The 24,058-nt window shown below is 47.1% G+C and overlaps 1 protein-coding gene across 1 annotated transcript; it reads right to left on the bottom strand.

The window, feature by feature from the left end:
* Nucleotides 1-690: 690 nt before the first annotated feature.
* ADA2 (adenosine deaminase 2) lies at nt 691-23,349 on the bottom strand. Its single transcript, XM_080627816.1, has 10 exons — nt 23,184-23,349; nt 21,823-22,145; nt 18,704-18,929; nt 11,725-11,935; nt 8,599-8,726; nt 7,385-7,475; nt 6,979-7,087; nt 5,839-5,996; nt 4,846-5,048; nt 691-3,676 (listed from the first exon to the last, which is right to left on the bottom strand). Exons 2-10 carry the CDS (start codon nt 22,130-22,132, stop codon nt 3,568-3,570), a joined length of 1,545 nt encoding a protein of 514 aa, XP_080483942.1. The 5' UTR covers nt 22,133-22,145; nt 23,184-23,349; the 3' UTR covers nt 691-3,567.
* Nucleotides 23,350-24,058: the final 709 nt, after the last annotated feature.

Consider the following 24,058-nt stretch of genomic DNA (forward strand, 5'->3'; position numbering starts at 1 on the left):
CTTGCCGGCTTTGAAAAGAATGGGCTGGTCATGTAGTGTTTACTCTTCTCCTTGTTTCCTTCTGTTAAAATTGTGCTAAAAGCAGCTAAAATGACCTTCAGTAGTTTCTTTTACTTTCCCATGCTGTCACCACCATAGAGATGGTACAAAACTTTAACAGGAGAAGAGGTAGCACAAGCAGATCATTTCTGTTGAGTGGTCTCTGTCTGAAAACACAGCCCTGAGCTGGGTGCCACTACTGTGTGATTTGGGGAAAGGGGAGGACCCGTGTCATGCATCTGTCAGGTGGCTCAGGCTGACTCTACAATGTGTTAGACCCATGGATCAAATTGTCCTTTGCAGCGTGCTGTGCAGACACTTCAGACTCCCTGATAACTAAATGTACACTGAGTGACGTGAAACGTCTCCCTCCGCTTCACATTCCAGATTAAAACCTCACATCAGATACAGGTATCCCCAGTTCTTCTTAACAAGACAAAAAAAGGTGAAATAAACCCCACAAAACTGGTTTTAAAATGTGAATATATACCATGTTCTGAAAGAGACAGGCAATAAAGTCTGATTACATGTGATGTATTTGCCAACAATTGTGAGCAGGGACCAAGGTACTGAGGGTAAGGAAAAGGACATCTGAATGGATTGATTTGCACAGCTAGAGTTGGAGACATGAAGATGTTGTCTGGGTTTCCCAATTTGCTTAACTTTCCCAATTTCTCTTAACTAAGGCCCACTCTATGGATAAGTTAATCCCCAGCAGTTAAGCAGGCTGGCCCTCCATCTGTCAGACTCACTAAGGCTCTAAAAATTGTTAAAGCCTATCTACTGCCAGAGGATTCTTGGGAATGCCCAGCCACATCACCTGGCAAGAAAGGATCCAAGGAAGAATACATGACTGAGTCAGGCTTCTCCATGCAGTTCAGGCTCACGTTTAAACCTATGTGATCAGGATGGAAAAGGTTTTGCTCTCTGACCAACCCTAAGATGGATATTTTCAGCAGAAGCTGAGTCACAAATTCAGACCCAGCCCCATAGAGCCAAGTTTCACCTTTCTGAGGGCTTCATCTGGAGATCATTTCAGACCTGTACAATTTTAACTCCCCTGTGATTTCTGTGCTGTAATCCTGAACAGCATCACTTGCTGGTGACTCCATGGGACACATCACATCATGATTCCAAATGCAAAGTAGGTAAATGGCCAAGTACACAACAGGCTTCTCCAAGGAAGGCAGGAACAAACTGGACGCAACTTGTAAACTTGTACCAGCAAGTGTCGCAAACAGAAGATCTAGCCCTGCTGCTAATGCGGATAAATGAGGGAGGACTAGAGGTAACCAAAAGGCCACCAGTGGCTCAAGCCCTCAAGAGATTATGTGCAGGAAGTGTTGAAATCTTTCCACTGTAGCAGAAAAGGAAAGAACATGGGTCAACCTGTGTTAAGGAAGTCAGCTCCTCCCACACTGGCTCTGTAATTATTAGCTTCACCTTGGCAGCAGAGAGGCTCACTTAAGGAAGAATCAACTCGTGGCAAATAAAAGATCCTCATCCATCCACATATAACAAAGCTGAAGGATTGGAGAGTTCAGAGGGACATTGCTGTGGGTCACTGATTAGCAGTGATTCCACCAGTTAGCAGTAGTTTTTCTCAGCACTGCAAATAAGACATTTCCCAAGTCAGCATTTATAGTCTGACCATGACCAAAGCCTACCTTGGGGACCATAGACTGAGCTGTGTACACAACACCCATGGAGGAGGAGGGAAGGTGGCTTTCCTCTGGTTGCTCCTCCAGTATAAAGCTGGTCCCAGGACCAAATCTGCATCAAGGTCCAAAAAAGGCTAGCCTGCAAAGAGCAGTTGCTGTTGTTAGAGGAAGGTGTGGGCAGAGAGGTTTGGAGTAGAGGCAGCTGTGGCTGAAAAAGCCTTAGGGTGTGAGACACTCAACCCCCTTAGTCAGTGAGATGTGTGACTGGGTTCTCACTTTTTGCTTCCTGTGGTTTGTGATGCTGGCTTCTGCAATGTAGAAGCCTTTGGTTTGTTGTGGGTTTATTTGTTTTTTTTTGTTATGGGATTTGTAGTGTGGTTGTTGGGGTTTTTTTCCTGGGATAACTAGAGATGAGCTTGCAGCCTGTGAAATGTGGGCACTTCAACACAGGAAGCATGGGCTGCACTGTCTGATCCAGGTCTGTAGTAAGTATGCTTGCCTCCTCCTTAAGGTGTTTTAGCCAAGGTCAGTGGAAATAAACACTATGGCCAGGCAGCTTGAGACAATTAGCAGCAAACATGAAGAGAGCAAATTTGCCCAAGCTGGTCAGATCAGGAAACAACAGTCCTCCCAAGTCTGCAGCTCAGAGGAGGGAGATGTCTTCCTGCAGAAACTTCTGTAACTTCTCCCTTGGCTGATGCAAACCAGCGTAATTGTACTGAAGTCAGGGAGAGCCACTGGCTGATCCTGGCTGTGTGCTTGTGTTATGTGTGCCAAAGGATTTTGCTGAATTTATTTATCATCCTTGATGAAGATTTCTTTCTCCCCACAACTGGTTCTTCTCCTGACATTTTTGATAATGTTAAGAAAGGGAATCTGCTTGTTCAGACACTATTTATTGTGTAGTTTCTGCAATACCTTTAGCTAAAGAGCTGGAAACTACAAAGGTCCAAGAGAACACTGTGGTTATCCAGTGTGAGGGTAGTTCTCCACCAAGGTGAAAATATGTCTGACAGGCTGAATAAAGGCGCATTTGCACTCTGAGTTAGGTGGGAAAAGCTGGTAGAGGAATAACCTGAAATTAAATGGTGTCTCCTATAAATGCAGAGGTCTGTGTTAACATGGCTCAGTGCAGGGGCCAGTTTTAATTAAGTTGTATCTGGGAAGCCAGGGTGTTTTTTCTCAGCTGAAAAGTGGCTTGGTTTCCTTGTGACCAGAAGACAGGAAAAGATTTTGCAGTAAAAAAAAACTGTCAGCAGCTGAGGCACCTCTTTTGAGCTTTGTGATCACGGTGCAACCAGGCTTAAATGTTCTGGGAGCAAGTTCCATCAGCTCGTTTCCAGCCATGGTAGGTCCTGAAATAGCAGACATCAGACCTATGACTGGTTCTTCGACCTAGCAGTGCTATTTTGGCAGCAGGCCCAGGGTTAAACATAACAAGAGCCATTTTCAGTCCTTGCTCTCGTGAAGATCAGTGGCCCAAATGGTTGAATGTTTGTCTTAGCTGTTTCCGGACAAGGTCTGCGTTTTGTAATGATAAGGCAAAATTCGGAGATCCTTATGTTAGCAATCTCCTGCTAACATTAATTAGAAAGCATGTTTTTCCTGAATAAGGATGTCAGGATTTGGTCATTGGCAATTTTTAACTGTTTTGACTATTTTGAGCAGGGCGTTCTTTCATTGTTGCTATAACTGCTTGCCTTTTACCTCCAGTCCATGACTTTCACAGGATACTGCAGCTCATTCTTAGTATGAAGCCCATGAAGCCCATTGCCAAGTCAGACTTTGAGGTTCATTCATCCCTCTTAGCAATAAGTCTGGCTGGCTCTGACGTGCCAAATGCCTTCTGAGATGTGTCTTCTGCTCTCTAAAGCTCCTTTGAAAAGCTATCAGAGAGGTCAGCCACAAATTGGTCCCATTTTTTCTGCCAGACCTCTTTGGCCTTGGCTTTCTCATCTGGTAGCATGGCACTGTATCTGTGAGGAGGATAAAAGTCAGTATCAGATAGAAGACAATGGGACAGCCATTTCAAGATCAGTGACCGAAATGAAAAGGCAGGAAGCAGTAACAGATTAACTCTTGCAGGACATGCCTACACCACACAGAGTAATGCAGTGTAAAGAGCCTTGAGCTCCTGCCAGCTGGGCTTATGCTGGGACAAGGCTGTATCAACAGCTACTGAGTCATAGAATCATAGAATGGTTTAGATTGGAAGGGACCTTCAAAGGTCATCTAGTCCAACCCCCTGCAATGAGCAGGTACATCCTGAACTAGATCAGATTGCCCAGAATCCAGCCTGGCCTTGAATCCAGGGATGGCGCACATCCACCACCTCTCTGGGCAGCCTGTGCCACTATTTTACCACTCTCATTGTAAAGAATTTCTTCCTCACATCCAGCCTTAATCTCCCCTCTTTTAGTTTAAAACCATTGCCCCATTACACCATAAGGACAAACAGCTCAGTCTGCATAAGCTGGACACACTGGGTAGCACCCAGTGACTAGTACAGAAGAGGCAGCACTGCTTTCAGATGTGCCTGGGCTTGGTCCAGATGGGTAGGAAAGGAGTATTTGTCATCTTCCCTGGCCATGCAGGGACTTGGGATTGATATGAGGATTGGCACAGGATTTGGCAAACAGACAAGAGTCTAGGAATGTGCAGAAAGACCCTGGGCACCATATCCAAACTATTTTGGGACATTTAAAGCTGTCCAGATAAATAGAAAATGTGGTTAAACACACCCAAGCTACATGCTGGTAGATTGTTTTCCTGTGTTTCACCAGTGAGCTGTGGGAAACACCACAGCAAGTCAAATTTTAGCAGAAATAGACAAGTGACACAAAGGCCTAAGACTTTGCCCCTATCCAGAACAATTGCTGGAGGCAAGTTCACAAAGGATGGAAAAGGGGGAATAAACTGAGACACTGAGTTAGAGAAAGGCACTCGAGGGCACAGGCAGAGGAGCCTCTGGGTTCCCATTTTGTCGCCCCTGGAGGAGACAGGGGAGACTTCATATTAATGGAAGCCCAGTTCATGTGGCAAAGGAGAGTCTGGGGGAAAACCGCAAATACAGTGGATTTCCAGGGAGCAAGCTGATAGCCTCCTGAGCATTACTGTGGCTAGATGAGAAAGGTGAGGAACTTACTTTATGGAGTTGAGTGCAAGTTGTTTTAAGGTCCTCAGGTCAGCATTCATCCCTCCGATGGCCATAAACACCTCGTAGAAGTCATAGGAGACTCCTTTTGCCCCAAAGATAGGGGGATCATCGGGGCTGATCACAACGGGGTGCCCTTCAGCCATGAGGTCAGCTGCGGGGTGGCTCCGCAGATCAGCTACCAGCAGCAGGACCTGGGCATAGAAGGGTGGGAGGTAACACCACATCAGGTTATTGCTGTAGCTGTGCTTGTATTATGGCACTTATCAAACTGCTCTAGCTGCTTGTGTCAGCAGGTGGTCATTAGGGAGGAGGAGCCTCCAGTGGGCTGTTCAGAGTATGCTAGGCGTTCTCCTTCGAACTCCTGCAGGAGGAGCCTATTTGTCTCCTCTGACTACACAAGGAGATTGGTTTCTTAAATTGATCACCTAAACCAAGGCCAGTGGGATAAGTAACTTCTGCTTATTTGTAACAATTTGACTGTGAGGGCATCTGGGAGCTGGTATCAGGGTTCTCTTCCTCAAGGCTCACACTGGTACATCTCTACCCCAGAGCATCCTTTCTGCTGCACCCAGGGGACAATGGGCACCATGCTAATGTGTTGCAAAAGAGTGCCCCCTGGTTATGAATTCTACAAAATCAAAAGACTTCCAGTTACAATCCCAGCTTCTCAGCCTCTGGCCCTCCTGGCTTTGAAGTATTTTCCATTGTATCACTTTACGCACCTCCCTGGCTCTGGGCTTCACCTCCTCTAGTGAGGACTGCTTTCCCAGGTTCCTCTGGGTAGGAATTTAAAGGATTGTGAGCTGAATGGCGCTACCAGTCTTCTTATACACACAGCATGTATCAACATAGCAGACTGCAGTGTAATGTGGTGCAAAGAAAACATAGCCAGCCTGGGTGCAACAAAAGGTTTAGCTGCTCCCCAGCTCCCTGCTACCATGGTAAATCCCATTCCGCTGTCCCAGCCCAAGACCAACATACCTGGTTGGAGATGGGACAGACTTCTACAGGAATATCCTTCTTCAGAGACAAACTTTTGGCTACTGGATGTTTAATGAGGGCAAGGCCATGGCCAATCCGACTGGTATTCAGTAGCAGTGCATCCAGCACATTATTATCCACAGAGGTGCCCTGCCAGTCTGAGCAAAGACAGGTAAGAATCACTGCAGTGTTGTGAGGAAATAAATCATCTCAGATAAGAAGTCTTCTCATAAAACTGCTAGATGATTTTGTTAATAAATGTCACAGTTGTAAGGTGGGAGGGTTGCTCATGCTCTGAGTTCCCACTTTGCATTTTCAGTGAAACAGGGATCCAAATCTGTCCAGGACATTCCCCAGCACAGAGCTACCCACTAATCTCATCTGGCTTTAGATGTCAACAGTACTGCTCTTACAGCTAAGCTAATCGTGCTGGCCTGCACTGAAAGCCAATGGAGACAAGTAATAATTTCTGGGGAATAGCCTGTGCATTAGCATGAGATATACTATGCCTTAGAAGTGTTTGTTACTGTCCATGTCTGTAAAGGGAACCTAAGGTAACCAGTTCAGATGTAGCCATCTTCTCTGTAGATGTAGTGCAGTAAGCATAACACACAAGTTAGGCACAACTGTCATGCCTGGTTAAGATAAACCCCACCCGTATAGACTGAACAATATATTGCCAATAGGCGTATGTTGCCCTAGGAATGAAAGGTAATGATCAGTTACTTTGATGAGTGTATTCAGATAAGGCTTGAGGCTGATTCAGACATTCCTTCACCTTAAAATGTAAAGTAATGGTTGAGACATTCTGCTGCTGCTTTCAATAGGATGTGAGCACTTCTCTGAGTAGCAATGGCTACTAGAATAACTCTTGCAGCATGACTCCATGTCCCATACAGGTCAGAGATGCTGAGTCACATGATGCCGACAGTCAAGAGCAGGGAGCAGGTAGGGGAGGTGCCATGTAGGAATGCTACAGCCAGCAAGCTGATATGAGGAGACACATAGGGAAAAGTGATTATGTACACATGTGATAGAAACACACACTCTAGATACAGCCAGGCTTGCTGCTTCTGCGTTTTGCATGACTTTATGTTTTGCCTCTGCAAACAATAACAAGCCTTGAGTCCTCATGCTTACCAGTCTCTCCAGCATGGAAAAAGTATGGCAAGTTGACCCCCAGGGAATACGGGATTGTCAGAGCATCCTTCAGGTCCCATAAGGAATGACCTTTATCTTCATCGCCAACCTGGAGGAAAGAGGAGAGGTATTTTTGAACATGCTTTGGAAGATTGTGGGACTTACAGCTATGTCACTGAGGTGCCAACTGTACTGAAATTACAATGCTGTGGAGTAGAGAGATGATTCTTTCAGGGGATGTTTTCAAGTACTCTCAACAAAATCCTTAGCTGGAAGACTTATGATTCATTTACACTGATTTCAGTACAGCAGCAGAGGATCTGGCTCTTGTATAAAACATATGCCATATTATACATATATTGCACCTCTAGGGGTTAACTTGAAGCTGCAGAAGAAATCCAGTTACCAGGTCAAAGCCTGCCAGGGTGTCTGGAAAGCGGTCTCTGAGTGCCATGGCAGTGACAATGGCTTCTTCAATCTGGGAAACATTCAGCATCCTAAAGAGCAAGAGAGAGAAAGCAGTACAGAGGCTCACTCCCACGGGCCTGTCTTCTCTGGCTTTGAGCTGTGAAATGGGGCCCCCAGGGATATTTCCAAAATGCAAGTTGCTCCTGAATCTGACAACCAGCTTCAGGTCCCCAGAGTAACAGCAGCAGAAAATGGATATTATGAAAGGAAATCCCTGAATGACCAGGAAATGCCTGGCTAGACCCTGCTGTCACTAGAGTTGAGGCATGTTTGTCTGACTCACTAGCTTTTGCATCTACCAAGCAGGGAACATAACAGCATGGAGAGAAAATGTTTAATTACTTTTTTCCTCTCCACTGTTTTGCTGGGAGGCGGGACAGCAGCTGCATTTCAGGAGAGTTTTAAGTTTAGATTTCTTCCAGACTTGTCAGATTTAAACATCATAGTCCATTTTGCAGACAGACTCCATCTATACCCAAGCTGGCCAGAGGCAAGCCAGCTCTGAACTGGAAACGGCATTCTGCCGAGCTGGAATGAGTAAGTGCTGATGAGAGGTCTGTTATATTTGCTCAGGATCACCTCACATGACTTCATGGCATCTGGCTGACTTGGAGAACAGCCTTGTGCCTGCCTGTGAACAGCAGCACGAACATACCGTACAAAGGCTGCTGGGAAAACAGCTTTTGCAGGGTTCCATAAGGACCTCTGTAATACCAAGTACCCATACTCGGGCACTGCTGTCACTGCTTCAGTTTCCACAGAGAAAGGGAGTACATCCAGGCTCAGAACACAGCACGCATGGCTTGGACACACACACACGCAAGCAACCCTTCGCTTGCTCATTCCCACACCCAGGGCTCACAGATGCTTGTCTCTTCAGTGCACGCCATGAGCTAACCCAGCTCGCGTTGCACGTACACAGACTTATATAGATGAATTCTCATCGTCAGCCTTTTACGTGTGCCAGGGAATGCTTCGGGAGTCAACACCCCAGGTCTGACGACACAGACAGGCATTGCTAACCAACCGTGGCACTTCAGCCCAGACCTCAGCATCACTTCTCCTGGCTTTGACCCATCTGTCCCTACCACCACCTTTGCCATAGCACAGGCAGCCATGCGCAGCCCCATTTTAACTCTGCTCAGCCTTTACCTGTGTGCTGTAAATATAATCTTAGCTCCAATAAAGTCAGGGTGCTCCTTCACAAACTGCTTGGTCACTTCCCGATAGGTTGCCACAGACCATGACTTATCGTGCAGGGTGCCATCCAGTTCATACACCTGCAGAACATGGCAAGCAGAAGTTGGAAGAGGTGTTTTATTGGAGGGTGGGAGAAATGAATGAAGAAAAGCTCAGGAGAACTAATGTGCTGTAGTCTATCAACAGGGCAGAAAAAGCCAGTTAAATCTGTGCAGAACATTTTCTTCTTGACGCCTTTACCAGATGGCAAGAACCAAGGAGTGGTTTTCCTCCTTCCTGTGTGATGCAAGAAAAAAGCTTCTATATGTTCAGACATGGCAAGCAAGTGCCCTTGAATACCCAGAGGAGATCATGACCTCTTACTCATGTCTATTCCAAATGCTGGAGTGTTTTGTCCAGCTGTCTGGCAGCTCACACACGCTTTGTGCCTTGTGGCGGCAGTCTATCAGCCAAGGCAGCCCCAAGGCATGCAAGACCTGAGCTCCATAAGCTACCAGCTGGGCTGCACTTCTGCTCCACTCTGCCAGAGGTTTGCTCTGTGACCTTGAGTCAGTTGTTCAGTCTTGCCACGCTTTCCCAGTTCTCTGGCTGCAAACTGGGAAGACCAATCCTTTTGGCATGCTCTGTATCATCAACCTTGCGAGCTCCTCACTACCAGAGATATATGCAGGGCTTTTGACCTGCATAGACCCTGTATACCCTGATTGATACTAACCCAAAAAGGCCCTGCCTGGAGTCCTCTAAAAACAGTGGCTAAAACAATTCTGTTCTCTTATCCTTCTTGCCTTTCTTTTCTCTTTCACTGTTCTTCTCCACCCTCCAACTGGTTCACTCCACATTCTTACTTCCCTCCCAGAGCTGCCTCTTGCAGTGATGGCCCTTGCTAAGCCCCTGAGCCCCTGTGGCATCCTCTTGCAGGCACCAGCAGCCATGGTGTGGACACAGACACTCAGAGGGAATTTTCCCTGCTGCAGCCCATGGGAATGTGAGACTTTACACAGCTAAATTTGCAAACACAGCTGGGTTTGGGTGCCTTTTCCACAATGTTTGCTGTTACGCACTAAATCCTGACTTTCATTTACTTTACCTCAGGGGCCACTTCTGGCAGGCTTTGCTGCGAGGCAAGCTTTTGCAGAGTTAGTCAGTGCTGTTGTCCAAGCCTTGTGCAGGATCTCCAGCCACACAAGCATTTTGCTATTCCCATCACACCATGCTCACCTCAAAGCATCTCACTTCCCTCTCATCCCCACCCCACCTTAGCTGGCACTGCCCTTGTGCGCCAGCAGCCCAGCATGCTCGCAACTCCTTGCAGCCCTCACAGCGTGGTTGTACCTACAGGCTGCCTGTACCTCGCAGCACATCAAGCTTCTGGGTGCGAGCAAGCCCAAGGGCTCTGAAGGCTCCCACACCTGGAGCCAGCATCAGGGGCTGGATAGGAAAGAAATCTTCCCTGCCAAGCCTCTCTTCAAAAGACGTTACAACCGTGTCTAAGTGCTGCCAGTAAAGGCAGGGTATTTTCCAGTCAGGCCCACGCACTTGTATCTTTGCAGATACTCTTGGTCCGGAAACCTGTGTGACATGGGAGGATATCAGCTCTTGTGCTGTTTCATGGCACAGGAATTTTGACACTACTGTTATTTTCTCTTTCCAGGTCTCTTTCCACCCCAGAGACAATAGTGGCTGAGTTCAGAGCAGCTGGCTCATGACCAACACCCAGCAAAGTAAGATAAGTATAAGCTTTGTGTTCTTCTCCCTCTCCTATTTTTTTTCTTTTCAATACACCCTTCTCATCTCAGGCACAATAGAGTGCCAGTCTGCAACCCTTACACTGAGCCTTATTTTGCTATGGGGCCAGCCAAGCCCCAACAGGGAAGGGTTAGCTGCCACACTCCCCAGCTGTTGGGATGGAGGCATGCACAAAGCCAGATCAGCCTCCAGATTTGTCACAGCATCTGCCTGTCTGCTGATGGGGTGACTGTGGAGGCACAGACATCCATATGCAGCTGGCTGGAACCCACCAACTGTTGCATGCAAGGGCAGTCATTTAAGGAAGTTGGTGTCAGGCACACTTGGGAGTCAGGCCACCAGCAGGACACCAGCATAGCTGCTTCATCTGCTGGACACTGTGATGCCAGCAGTGAGCTGCTACCTGTGTTCCCATACACAACCCACCACCAGTATCTGGTCCATCAGGTGCTGCCAGATCGACCTTGCACAGAAGCCTCATTCCGATTGCAATGGGCTTTTAAGAACATGGAGGTAGATGGCGTAGTGAGGAGCAGCAGCATCCCCGATGTTTGTTTTGGTAAGATATCTGCCGTTCTGACAGAGCTCCCATGCCCATGCTGCCCCACTTGGAGCTGGGCAAGAGAACTGTATGGAACAGGTGTGCCTGCAATGTCAAAATCGCCACTGGGAATGTATGAACCCTTATAGCCAAAGATTGGTGATGGGGTCTGCTGGTGCTTCGGAAGGCATGGGGGCAGCATGGGGTTGTAGGACAATCTGACCAGCTCCAGGTGACATGCAGGGAGAAAGACCTGAACTATTACTGACAGATTTTAGTGGAAATGAAAGGAGCAGTTTATACACAGCCAAAATTCTAAGTTGTCAGCAAACTGTGGAAGACTGTGCTTTGCCTATCAGTTTACTAGCCTGTTCAGAGAAATCATTCTGAAATAAGCTGTGGATTTAAAGTAACAGAATTATTCCACAATAAGTGTCTAGTCAAAACAGGAAATTATTCCAGAAGAGCTGCCACAGAACAGGTGATTCTGGTGCAGACAAACTTGAGATACATCTTCCCAACCAGTCAGATTTTGACACAGCTCCCAGTCAGACTGTGCAATGGAGTTCGGTGCTGTCGCCGCAGCAGGTGTCTTCGTTAGCATCTCTCACTTTCAAGCCCTTGCCTATGCAAATCTCCAACAAAGACCTTTGAATATGATCAAGGTTTTCCACCATCCGTAGAAGGGCAGGTATGCAAACATCCAAGAACTAAATTCAAGATAGGGCTTGAGAATAGTTATGGAGAAATCAGGGTTTAAAAGAATACTAGAGAAGCCAAAAAATACGTACCGGAGGCAGGATAGCTCTTATCTCAACGTACTGTACATTATCTTCATAGAGCTCCAGCAGCCCCTGGTAGAAATAGGCCTTGAACACAGGTGCATAGCAGATAAGTCCAGAGGCAATGAGAAAGACTTCTTCAAATCTTTTCCAAATTAAAGTCTGAGAAGGATAGGTGAGCTCAGGGGCATCTGTCACCAGGGTCAAGTTTCTCAGCAAGCTGCAGAAAAGGGTATAGAGAAGAGGAAGAATGAGACCAAACAAGACAGTTGGCTTTCAGAATGTAAAAAGCCACTGGCTGGCAGTTAGGTGTTCAGTACAGGAGGAAATAGATTTCCTCCAAGACAGATGTGAGTATTATTGTCAGAGACCAAGCTTTGCAGACGTGACACTCTCCCACCTGCATGCTCTGTGGTGTAGCAGGGCAGTGGCTGCACTGAAGTAGCCACGTGTTACATGGACAGGACCAAGAAAAGGTACAAAGCCATTCCTGCCTCAACAGCGGACCAGCATTAACTCAGGGCCTGTTGGCACTGCTGTACAATGGGGATAACAATGACTGGTGCAACTAGGAAGCATTCAGGTAATTTTTCTGCCACCTATGTTTACTCCTCTAATGGCTGGTACAGATAATAGCTGACAGGTAAAAAGTCATACGCTATCTATTGAGTTCCAAGCAAGATAAGACTAGATGTTTAAAACCTGTCTTTACAAAAGAGTTACAAAAGCAAGTATGATGGGTTTATAGCATAAGAATTGCACTCTGCTACCTAGGGGTATCCTTAATCCAGAAGTAGACTAGCATGTTACTCCTGGAGACTATATATTCTCCCAGATATCTTCAGTGCACGTAAAAAAGTTATGACATCCGACCTTCTGTTCACTACCTAAAAGCAGACTGAGTCTCCAAGAGATACCATGTACTGGGCCACCATCAACCTGTTTACTAAGCCTAGAACTTGCTCTGGTACCTTTTTTTGTCAAAATACATCACCTAATACAAGCAGGGAGAAAATGTTTGTGAATCAGAAATCCTTTTTCCCTGCCAATGGAACACACCTGATACCCTGCCTGCCTTGCTGATGACTTCGTCAGATTGTCTGCTGGGAAATGCCTGATAAGAATCACAGGTCCTGGCTTTTCCTTAGTGGGAAGGAAGCATATATATTTCCTCCATAGGCTCAGCTGGTGTAGAAGCCTCTTTCAGAAATCCGAAAATGCAGCTGGTAGTTTTATCAAGCAGAGTTCAAAGGAGCCCATAATTGCAAGACTATCTAGTTGTGGGTGACAGCTTGCATTTTGGACAGGGTAAGCATTCGTGCCGCAATGCTCTCCTCTGACAAGCTGATAGTCTTCATCCCACCTGAAGCCTTGCCTCTGGCAACAGCTCCCATCCCTCTACTGGTGACCACCTGAAGAAGAGTTCATAATAAATTTCTCAGGCTGGTGGCAAAGTCTAAATGGCAATATGGGGGTGATTAACTTCATTCTTGGGTGGACAAACTGAAGCCATTGCAGCAAGCTACAGAGCCAGTTGCTTGCAGGCGCGCGAGTTTGCTAGTCTTCCCAGGCCTGATACTTATCTAGTGATAGGGGCTAAGCAGGTTCAGATAGAAATACCTTCAGCCATGCTTCATCTTTCATTGGAGCATATTGTTTCCCCTCAGTGATAGCTACCGATCTTTAATGATGTTTCTTGTTTGATGTCTTGGCCCCCATCCTTGTGTAGTGTTCTACTCTGTTATATGAGTGGTGTGGGTTTGATTTGTGCTCTTATTATCTTCTTCCAGGAGGTTTTTGTGGATGGAATTAAAAGCCTTCCTCCTATAGATGTAAAATGCGATCTGGTCCAAAGTCATAAATTGACACATCCCAGGCAGGGACATCCCTTTTGAGTCCCTCCATCCTGCCCACAAAACAGAGCCCAATACCCCAGCATTTGCCTATTCTTTCACTAAGGATGCTCTTTCAGTGGCTGCAATTTCATTTCTTCTTCACTCTGTTGATTTGAGACACTTCTGCCACGTTAAGGATGAGATTTTAAATGCTTAACAGTCAGGGAAATTCAGACCTAAGGTTTCCACAGCAACTTCAGCTCTGCCCTCCTGTGCATTACAATAGGGGCTTTGGTGCCATTATTATCACAGGACACTGGGCAACCCCAGCTACTGTTCAGTAATCCATGCAACCAAAGGCGACTGAGCTGGACCATGGCAGGGGCGGGCAGTGGGGAGCACGCAGCAGTGGGAGAAACGGCAGCATCACCCTAGAAACCAGGAATGCAGAAGCCAGGGGCATCGTGAAGGCTCGGATCCAGCCGCCGGAGCTGCGGTGAAGGCCAGCTGCCAGTGGAAAGGGTGTGCTGCAGCTCAGCGGGAGGGGAGAGGAGGTTTTGTGTGGGAAGAGCTGGGGAAAAGAGACTTTTCCACTCCCCTCCTGGCCGAAGGGCAGCTCCCCACCAGCCCTGCGCACCGGCAGAGAGCACCTGCCCAAAGCCAAGAGCCGAGGGGGGCTGTTCCCACCATCCCTTCAAGCACCGAGGGAAAAACCTCCCCGTGGATCAAAAGGCCGTGCAAGCCTGTTCTCGCCACCCTGCACAGCTTCGTTTCAGATAAGGATGGGCGGTTAGTCGGGCTCCCACTGCTTTCTCCCCTTGTCCTGTGAGAACTAGGCTTCTCCAGCAATCAGCATGCACAGGGCTCAGCTCCCTGCCTTTAAATCTAGTTGTACAAACTTGTGGCTGTTTACTTAGCCTGTGCTCCTGCACTAGAAACAGCAATAAATCCCCACACCACCCTGCTCTTAAAAGCACATAAATCAAATTGTGCTTTTTTTCATAATCCCCTTCCCTTTGGGACTGATTATTGATCCCTATAACTGTTGAAGATTTATTGCTTAACAGTGATCCATCCTTGATAACTGGATAATCTCCTAAGTGTTCGGGGGCTTTTGAAGCAGCAGCTCATGTAGATGAAGCAAAGCTTCATAAATACATTTTTTGCTTCTTTTCTGGAATGGGCCAGTGATCAGGTGCGGACTACAAATAGCCTTCCGTGTCATGTCATATATGCGCTGAACAATGCTATTGCAATGCATATGCCCAAAGGGGCACAGCTAAAATGACCAGCTAAGGATTATTTATTTTCAACTGTGGTTTTGCTTTCTCTTTTCCTGTTTTTTTCCCCCTAACTGTCTTGCTTCCTTGGGCTGTATGATACAAAAGCAAGCAGTTTTGTTGCCTTGTCTTTAAAGGGATTATTTTTCCTGCTTCTTTTTCTGTTATAGATGGGCAATTATAGCCCTCTCATCACTGTAGTATCTGAATGTCTTCCAGTGGTGCATTAAATAGTGTGACTAACATCTGTCACGTGTGGTTCATTCGCTTTCTCTCTCTTTCTCATCCCCCTCTTCTTCTCCCCAAGGGGAGACTTGTAGAGGGAGCAGAGTGCTTTGTTTCTGTAGTGGATTTTCAGTCTCTTTTTTCTCCTGTAATGCACACGTTGCCCTATTTTTCTGTGAGATAAGGCAGTCAGAGGACACAGAGCGGAAGGTGATGGCAGTTCGGGCAGCCGCGAGTGCCCAGGGGAGTTGTCCGCGCAGCCTTGGCCATGGTGTCATCTCCCTCACAGATGACTTCATGCTGGTGATAGAGAGCTCTGCTGGGCCACTGGAGATGTGCTGCCAGGCACGGCCTTAATCCTGGGGCTGCTGGTCAGGAAGGGGTCTGCAGTGCTATTTTACAAATATCTGGAATATCAGTGCTGTTTCCCAAATATCTAGGGGCATGCTCTTGCTTTAGAGACAGTGGCCATTATGTTGCATCTTGAGTAAATATTGGTATTCTCCTATATCGTAATGTGAAGTAAATAAGTTAGGATTATTCTTTTCTTTTAAGTCTCAAAGCAGCATTCCCTTTGTTTCTCTGCCTCCCGGCCTGTGATCTCCTGATACTCATAGAAGCATCCTTTTGGAATCAGTAACAGAATACTCCAGGGTTTTGGCCCATAGGAGGTGTGTTTTGAATAGGAATGATTAAGCCTTCTTTTGAAGGAAACAAACAAAAAGACTTCCTTCCAAAACACATATGCACATATGTATATGTATGCATATGTACCTAAAAATGCAAACAGCAAAATGTAACGCAGACACCTCTCTCCCTCACCCCTTCCTGGTCAGTATTACAGTAATGTGAAAGAGGTGCAGCCTCTCAGAAACATTTCCATTGTTCCTTTCATGTTTGCTGATCCACCCTGTCTTGCATGAGAGCCCTTCCCTGCTGCCATATTCCCTTGATACTCCCTTGAAACCACCCAACTATCCATCCGTTCCTTCCTCTGACATCTGCTTTCTCTCAGCTTGTCAGTGCTCAAGGGCAAAGAGGAGGGAAAGAGGTAGCCTGGGATGCACATGTTCAAGACTGGGAGAGCTTCCAGAATCTGAGAAGCAGAACAGATTGGGGCCTATTCCTGGCTAGAGACCTATTTCCAGACGGCCAAAAAACATTCCTAACCCCTAGAACTAGCACCCAGGGATTAGATGAAAATAGGAGGGGAAGCGCCTCAATGTGGTTGTTGTTCGTGTGTTTGCACATTACATGCAATGACTTCTCTGCGATTTTGTGGTGATGAGCACAGAAGGGCAAGAAATGAAGGACAACATGTTCAAATGAGTAAGTCTAAGCACCCAGGATGCGAGAGATCCAAGTTTGTACTTGGCTCGGGCACACGTTTGCTGAGGAAAATCTCTAAATCACTTCATTGGTCTCTGCCTCAGTTTCCCCTCTGCTTTTGGGGAGACTTTTGTAGCAGGGTCTGTCTTGTGTCCCTGTGTAGTGCCTGCCATTCTGAATTCCTGTTCCGACTTGGGGCTACTAGACATTGTCAGACGACTAATACAAAAAGAGAGGAATGTGATAACACTGCCTCTGAAAAGAAATCATGTTCCCAAACAGGAACATAGGGAACCAAATAATGCACAGCTCCACCCTTGTAGGTGTATAGGGCGCTGTGGCCTCTAGCCTCAGCCAGAAAAGGATGTCACACTATGGAAATACAACCAAAAACAAATACAACAAAGGATTGCCAGTTTTGAAATACCCAGTGCTGTTGATTTGGCTTCAGGGAAGTAAAGCTGTTTCAAAATCCAGTCTCTTGCACATTCTTTATGGGTCTTCAGATGGGGTTGAAAAAAGCTGGTGCTGTGGTCTTTCCCTCTTTATCACTCCCAGTAGAAGTATAAAGGAGATAATGAGAAACCAGTTTTCTCTTTCAAAGACATACGTAAGTGACTTCTCACTGAATCTGATTTCTTCCATCACATGTCAGGGCAGTGGAGTCTCAGGATATGGAAGATCAAAAGCCCAGGATCTGACACTACTTTCTCCTTTTCTGGACCTCCCATAGGAGACAAGTGCTGGGGGCCCTGGAGAGTTGGCTCCCTCTGCCCTGCCCCTTGCTGTTGTTGGAGAAGGAAAGCAATACCATGCCAAAGATCTGGCAGCTCCTCAGCTTCCCAACCTGACCTTCTTCCCAGATCTGTAGGGCACAGAGCCCAAGCAGCTTCCATGTGAAGGGGATACCAGCTCCCTGAGAGTTCAAAGGTCTCTGTTTAAGAGCACACACCCTCACTGAGGATCACTACAGTAAAATCCATCAAGTTTCACTTAGGAAATGCTATCATTAGGGTCACCCACATCACCTTTATCCGGCCCTCTCCTTATGTGTCAGCATGGTGATACTGTCTTTAATTACACGACACCCCATACTATTTTTTCCCACGGGACCTCAACCCCCGGAGCACTGTGGACAGTGGTGCCCTCTGAATGGACCGCTACTCAATATTTTCCCCAGTTCTCATCACTCAGTGTCTGACTCCATGCATTATTTAGCAAGCTTTTTCAGCCCCCTACGTGCCGTGCAGAACTACATGCTTCCTCCTAGCCTTTTCGGCAGGGCTTTGTCCCAGCATCAGTGGCTCGTGGATGGGGAGGTAGAGCTCTCTCTTCCTGCCACCACCGCTGGAAGGGGGGATCCTGGTTTTTCCCACCCACCTGTGAGTGATTAAATGGTAGGGGGCTGCTGAGCAGTCAACTAACACCTGGTCCTGATAAAAGGCAGCCAGCACTTACAATAAGAGCTGCCTCCAGGGAGGGGAATTCCTACTAGTGAGTGAGTGATGCTTGGGAAGCCATCTAAGGGTGAGCTCCTGGACAGCTATAGGAGGCCTCCCCTGTATAGGGGAGAAGCACTGCTACCAGGAGGGTGCTGAGGGGGGAAGAGATGTACCAGACATAGGATCTGTGTGTGGGGTTCACTGGTTCAACCCGTGCCCAGGCTGAGACCAAACCCCTTTTCTGAGGGCAAATCGCAGTTCCTGGTGCCTGAGGGTCCTGTTGGGAACGAGTGCCTCATGCTTTAGCGTGGCAGCTACTAGTGAAGTTTCAAGGACAGTCCTCAGAAAACAAGCGTGGTGTTTGGATGGGGAGATTGGGTTGTTTTCTTTTGGGTTATTTGGGGGTTTACTTGCTAGTGCAGTTGCTAACATACATAGTTTGCCCAACTACTTATTCTGTATCAAAATAACAGTTTTACAAAAGATTTCTCTGATGTTGGGGTTCTCAGCTACCTGGCTTCCTCATCCCCTTATCTCAGTGAATGAGATAGGGTCTTTCAGCATGCATCCCTTATCCCATGCTGGGAGTACATCCAGCAAGGGTACTGAGGAGAGATGGGGGCAGATCACATGAATCTACTGAAACTGTTGTCTTCAGCATATCTGTGCAAAAGACCAGAGTGAGGGTGCACAGGAAACTTCAATTTTGATGGTGTCCGACTGGTGTACTTAATGCTGTAACATACAGTATCTTGTGTTGCTATTTGTTGTATGCATGCAGCCCTACATGGAGTTCCCTGCTCCCAGAGCAGCAAGAAAACGAGGAAGTTGGATGATCAGAATGATCCTGCTGGCTACACAACCCCTCTTCACTCACCTGTTATTAAACTCTGTCACGTTGCGCAGCTGTTTACGATAAGTCTCCAGCAAAACCCACTGGGAGCACTGGGCTGGCACTGGGTGCGGAGGGTGAGGCTTGGAAAAGCGGAACCGAATGGTGCCCATGTGGGTGAAGCAGATGTAGCAGTCGGGGAGGTAGGTGGCATTGTACACAAGCCAGTCCACGCTCAGGATGGCATGGTCATGCAGGTGTAAGACAGCACCTGGTGGGAGGAAAAGTATATTCTAATGAGACAAAGCAGCTGAGAAGAAGGAACTGAGGTTTAATGTGGTAGTAGTTCGAGTTTGCCCATCCAAGGGCATCTGGAAATGCTTCTAGATGTCTGTGAGTGACCTCTCCCAGCAGAGACTGCGCGGCTGCTCTGCCTCTCCCTTGCTGGGGGATGTGGCCCCCTCCACATCAAACAGAGGGCAGGCAGAGCGTGACAGCTCCCTGGGAGTGGAGGGAGGGCAGAAATCAATAGGGAGCTCTGCTGCTCCGCTGGGATGGAAAATGCTCTGAGTTATTAAAGGTCTTTCAGACACACTTTGCTGTGAGCTGGCTCAGGCCCCACTGATTTAAAGAGGAACTCACACAGTAGGCAGCAGTTTACAAGGCATGCTAGCTGACTTGCAGACCTGAAACATGCCTCTGTGTCTAAGCTGTTTGAATCCCTGCCTCAATTTTTGCATCTAGTCTGTGTCTCTTCTTTAATCTCTTTGAAACTCTGGCATACACCAAAATCCCAGACCATGACACACCAGGGAATTGCACTCAGATGCAGAGTACCATCTACTTTTATGCCTTATCAAAAGCATGCTCACTTACAATGTACATCTGCTGCTGGCCAGCATAAAAGGCCTCTGGGACGCTCTGTTATTGTGCAGAATGTTGGCAACTGCCAGTCTTCCTGGCACCCTCTGCATACTCACCATCCTCAGTCCATCCTTTCGTTTAGCTAAAATTTCTCCTCTTGCAGATACTTCTTACATTTCTGGTGCTTGAACTAAACTTCACCTTTGTAAAGGGAAGATACTGTGAGAGCTGAAGTCTTATAGATATGTATTTTATTAGTCTAGGGGAGAGCTCATAGTCAAAATTGCTTTGATGCCCTTAGGATTAAAGGGAAAACATGAGCAGCAAGAACAAGACAAAAGGCTGATGTGTATGTGACATTAGACAAACTTCAAGACTATAACTTGCAGTGAACTGATCTGATATAGCCTATATGGCCTAGAATCCCCCACTACAGACGGTCTGACTGTTAAGATGCTGTGGTTTGCTGCTCTCCACAGAGCTAGTGTGATAGAATGGGCATGCCACAGCTGCCTAGATCTGACCCTCCTCTTGCTGGCAATGCCACTGTCTTGCCTATGTGAGCAGCAACAGAAATTACAACAGTGTTTGAAACAACAGTAATTCCCAGGGCCTCTGACCAAGAGAGAGGACTCTAAGACTAGGTCCTTTTCAATCTTGTCTCCAAAAACTTATGGCTCTTGCAAAAATTCCAATAACCCATTTTAACATCTCCTGGATTTAAAAGTGTTAATTTTTTTGTTTGATTCCTCCTTGGTATCAAAGATGCCCTATTGCAAGTGAAGGGGGGAGTACTTTTCAATTCCTTACTGTTCAATTCAGTAATGATATACCAATCATTTGTGGTAACAGATTAGGATGCTCTAAACCAGGGATCCTTATCCCACACCAGAGGCTGGGAGGGAGAAGCTGCGAAGTGAGAAACATGGCTCTTATCAGTGTTCCCCTTGCAAGTGAAAAATGCTCCTGTGGAGAAACTGATTCCCAAATCTTCCAAAGCAGGTCACCAACCTTTTTTCAGGCAAGACCATGTGGCTCTGGGTCAAAAAGGGGCCACCTGGAAGGGTGGGCATACTGTACAGAGTTACAGGAGTATTGGCAGTGTTCACTGCAACTGTCTTGTACCTCTAGTTAAAGAAGGCACCTTGTTCAGATTCTTCCTTACTGAACTAGAGATGCAGAGGGAGAAACTAGAATCAATGCTTTCCTCCTGTGATCACCTCAACCCGCTGCCTCTCTGCCGAACTGTCAGCAGCTCAGGCACAAGGAGACATTAGACTTCCTGCTACCCAGCCTAGCTGTTTTCTAGTTCACCATGGCTAAAAATATCCTCTCCCCTTTTCCACTGCAACCGGGACTACTGGGCTTTCAGATACTGCTGTGTTACAGCTGCTTGTTGGAGGATGCACAGGATGGCGCAGTGAAGGTACTGGACAATGTCATAACCTCTAGCTAACCTAAAGAGATCCAAATGCCTTTAAAACTGTGTGATGCAGAGTACAGAAACCCTCTTGGTATAGGGCATGACAGCCCATTAGCACATAGCTTGCTGCACAAAAGGAGAGAAATGACCTAGGGGTGGTGCAGACCCTGCTGTTTCCTGTATGGTCATCCCGTTTTGAGTAAGCCAAATAACATTTCTAAAGACAAAAGAAAAAATGCCTGCCCTTGTAAGCAGAGATCTCCTATAAGTGCACAGACCAGAGCCCGATTAAGAAAGATAAAGTGAGAGAATATAGTAATTTTTATATCATAATCAATATAGGCTTTCACTTGCATTTAAAAAGTAAAGAAACTTGCAGTATTGGAGGTAACACCTTCCTCCTCTGATGCCCCCAGACTTTCCAGTAGACTTCCAAAACCAGCTGCAGAAAGACTTACTGGGGGTACAGCATTTTTGGCTAAGACAAGCTTGGTAGCATGTCTGTAGTATGTGTATGTGAAAAAAGGAAAGGCCCTGGCTGGAGCATGCTGAGCAAGCATGGATGTTTGTGATGTCTTGTTGTCTTTGCTTCCTCTGCCCTTTCTCCACGCTTCAAAGGCTGAAGGATCCATATTGTAAGTTATACCAAATGCTACAATTGCTGGAAATGTGTATTCATCCTATCCATCCCCCTCTTCCTCTCTCCCTGTGCCCTGTCCCCAAGCTCAGAGGCAGGGCTCTTCCTGGAATGGAGTGAACACAATTTACATCTCTCACAGGCTCGCCTGCCACATCTCATGCTTTGTTCCAGCTCTACTGTAGAAGGCAAAAGCAAGAGGAGGATGAGTAAGGTGAGCAAACCTTAGGCCGAGCCTACCTTTTGGCATGCGCTTTAAGATGCTGAACACTGTGCTCTGCTCAATGAGGCCTTTTGCCCGAAAGAAGTGCATGCTTGGAGGAAACTGTCCTGTAGCTATTGCTGTTGCAATCTCCTTCTTCTTGAGGTTTAAAAGCTTTGTACTGAGCTGCTGTTCCTGCCTACTCAGCACCAAATTGCCGCCTGTTTGATGAGCTTTCTCTTCCTGCATTAGGGAGTCCCGGTCCTTCCAGAGTGGGATGGGAAGGCAAAGGAAAGCCAAATTCAGAAGGTACACCAGCCTTATGGCCTGAGCAGGCAGATGCTTCATCCTGGAGTTGTGCCTAGGCAGGAGGAGAAGACGAAACATTAGTTGAGGTCCAAATGTGACACCTTAGCAATGACTCATAGGTCCATCCTGCAGAAATAGTGGGTAATTGGATGCTCAGTGCTGGGGGGGGCATCAGGTACTGATGTCTTCTGTATTTAGGGCTATGCATTAGCATACTCCCCATGATGCTGACTGCACACAGCAAGAGTGTGGGCAAGTTGGAAATGAGATAATGCTCCTTGGATCAGACTGGCATCATGTCATGCAGACTTACAGTATGGTGAAAGTCCAGCCCTGGTGTGGGGGATTGGTGAGGTCAGATCTATGACTTTCAAGCTGGGATGGAGTCTCCTCAGAATAAGAGGTGCTTGTGACACAGTACTGGCTGTGCTGCTAGCATCCCAGGGAGGGAAGTAAGGGGTCATAGCACTTTAGGTGCTTCTAGATTTTGGTTAGGTTAATTGGATCCTGATCTGCTACAGTCAAGAGAAGACCTTATTGCACTTTTATAGTATATTTCAGCTATCACAGGGGCTAAATTACTGGCAGAAAATCCCACAGATTCCTCTGCAGTGACAGAGGTGCATCTTTTCCTTGCAATCCCAGAAGAAAGAGGACAGAAGGGAGACCATGGGAATACTAAGAGCTTCAAGGAGGCAGGCACATGTGAACTCTGAGAGCTCCGCCCTTCCCAAAAAAAACCCAGCTGCAATATAATCCTTTAACACCAGGCTTTAGTGACCCTCCACACCAATGTCTCCAGACTGAAGCAGGCTGGAGAAAGGTTCAACACTTTGAAACAGTCTCCCGTGAATTACACAGTAAGTCCCTGCTTGCGCATGTGTCTTCTGCTTCCAGCCTCTCCTCCACCTCTGGGTCCACCAGATTGCCCTCAACCCCATCAGCGGGTCCCAGGAGACAAGGAATGCTGGGAGAGCAATCTGCTGACTGCACAGCAGGGCAGATGCAGCCGCACGTCAGGCCTGGCTCTGAACTTAAAGAAACATCCTAGAAGGCACTGTCTTATCCCTAGTGAGGCTGACTCACTTACTTTTAACTTTCCTCCTCCTCCTTCTCCTTGCATGCAGAGCTCATCCAGCTGCCACCCCAGAGAGCAGGGAACAGTTATCTCTCTTGCAAGCCAGCTCTGTCCCAGCAAAGATAAAGAGGCAGGATCCGTCCCAGCCGTGCGGAGCAAGGCACCCACCAGAGCAAGCAGTTCCTCTTCCTGTGCTGCTGCTCGGGCTTGCTCAGCTTTTATTTATCCTGTCCCTACTGCTTCATGAATATATAAATAGGAGGAGGAGGCAGGGGAGGTTATGAGAAAGCAGGACACAGGCACACAGATGGGCAGCTGCAGGGAGCTGGGCTGGGAACTGGGGAGCCAAAGCAGTGTGGTCACCTGTGGGAACCCCTCCAACTCCACATAGAATAGAGGTGCACTCTTTAACCCCTCATTGATTGCCAGTGGGGCAAGCAGGGGCTTGTCTGCACAGCCCTCTGGTGTACTCTGATACGCAGATGCAGCTTTTCAACGTCTTGGAAGAAACACTTAGGGACATGCTTCCAGTATGGGGAAACTCTTAAGCCCTGCTCAGGCTGTCCCAGGGATACACATGAGCTTGGGTGTCTAATCTGATACATGCTTTTAATGCCAACAACACTGCAAGCTCTACTTGCTAATATGTTTTCATCTGAGACAACAGGAATTTGTCAAAGCAGTTTAAAGTGACTTTGCCCAGTCTTTGCCAGCTGTGCAAACCAGGCAGATGTCGATTTAGCCCACTGCATTGGGCACGCAGGGTTAAGCTTCTACCTGGAGAGTAAATCAAGTGGAAGGGGGTACAAACTGACTTATTTTTTTAAATCATAACAAATATTACAATTTTGCTGCTTTATTTTGCACAGTTGAATGGGCTGAGTTTT

Source organism: Psittacula echo, assembly GCF_963264785.1.
Source record: "Psittacula echo genome assembly, chromosome: 1".
Lineage (NCBI taxonomy): Eukaryota > Metazoa > Chordata > Aves > Psittaciformes > Psittacidae > Psittacula > Psittacula echo.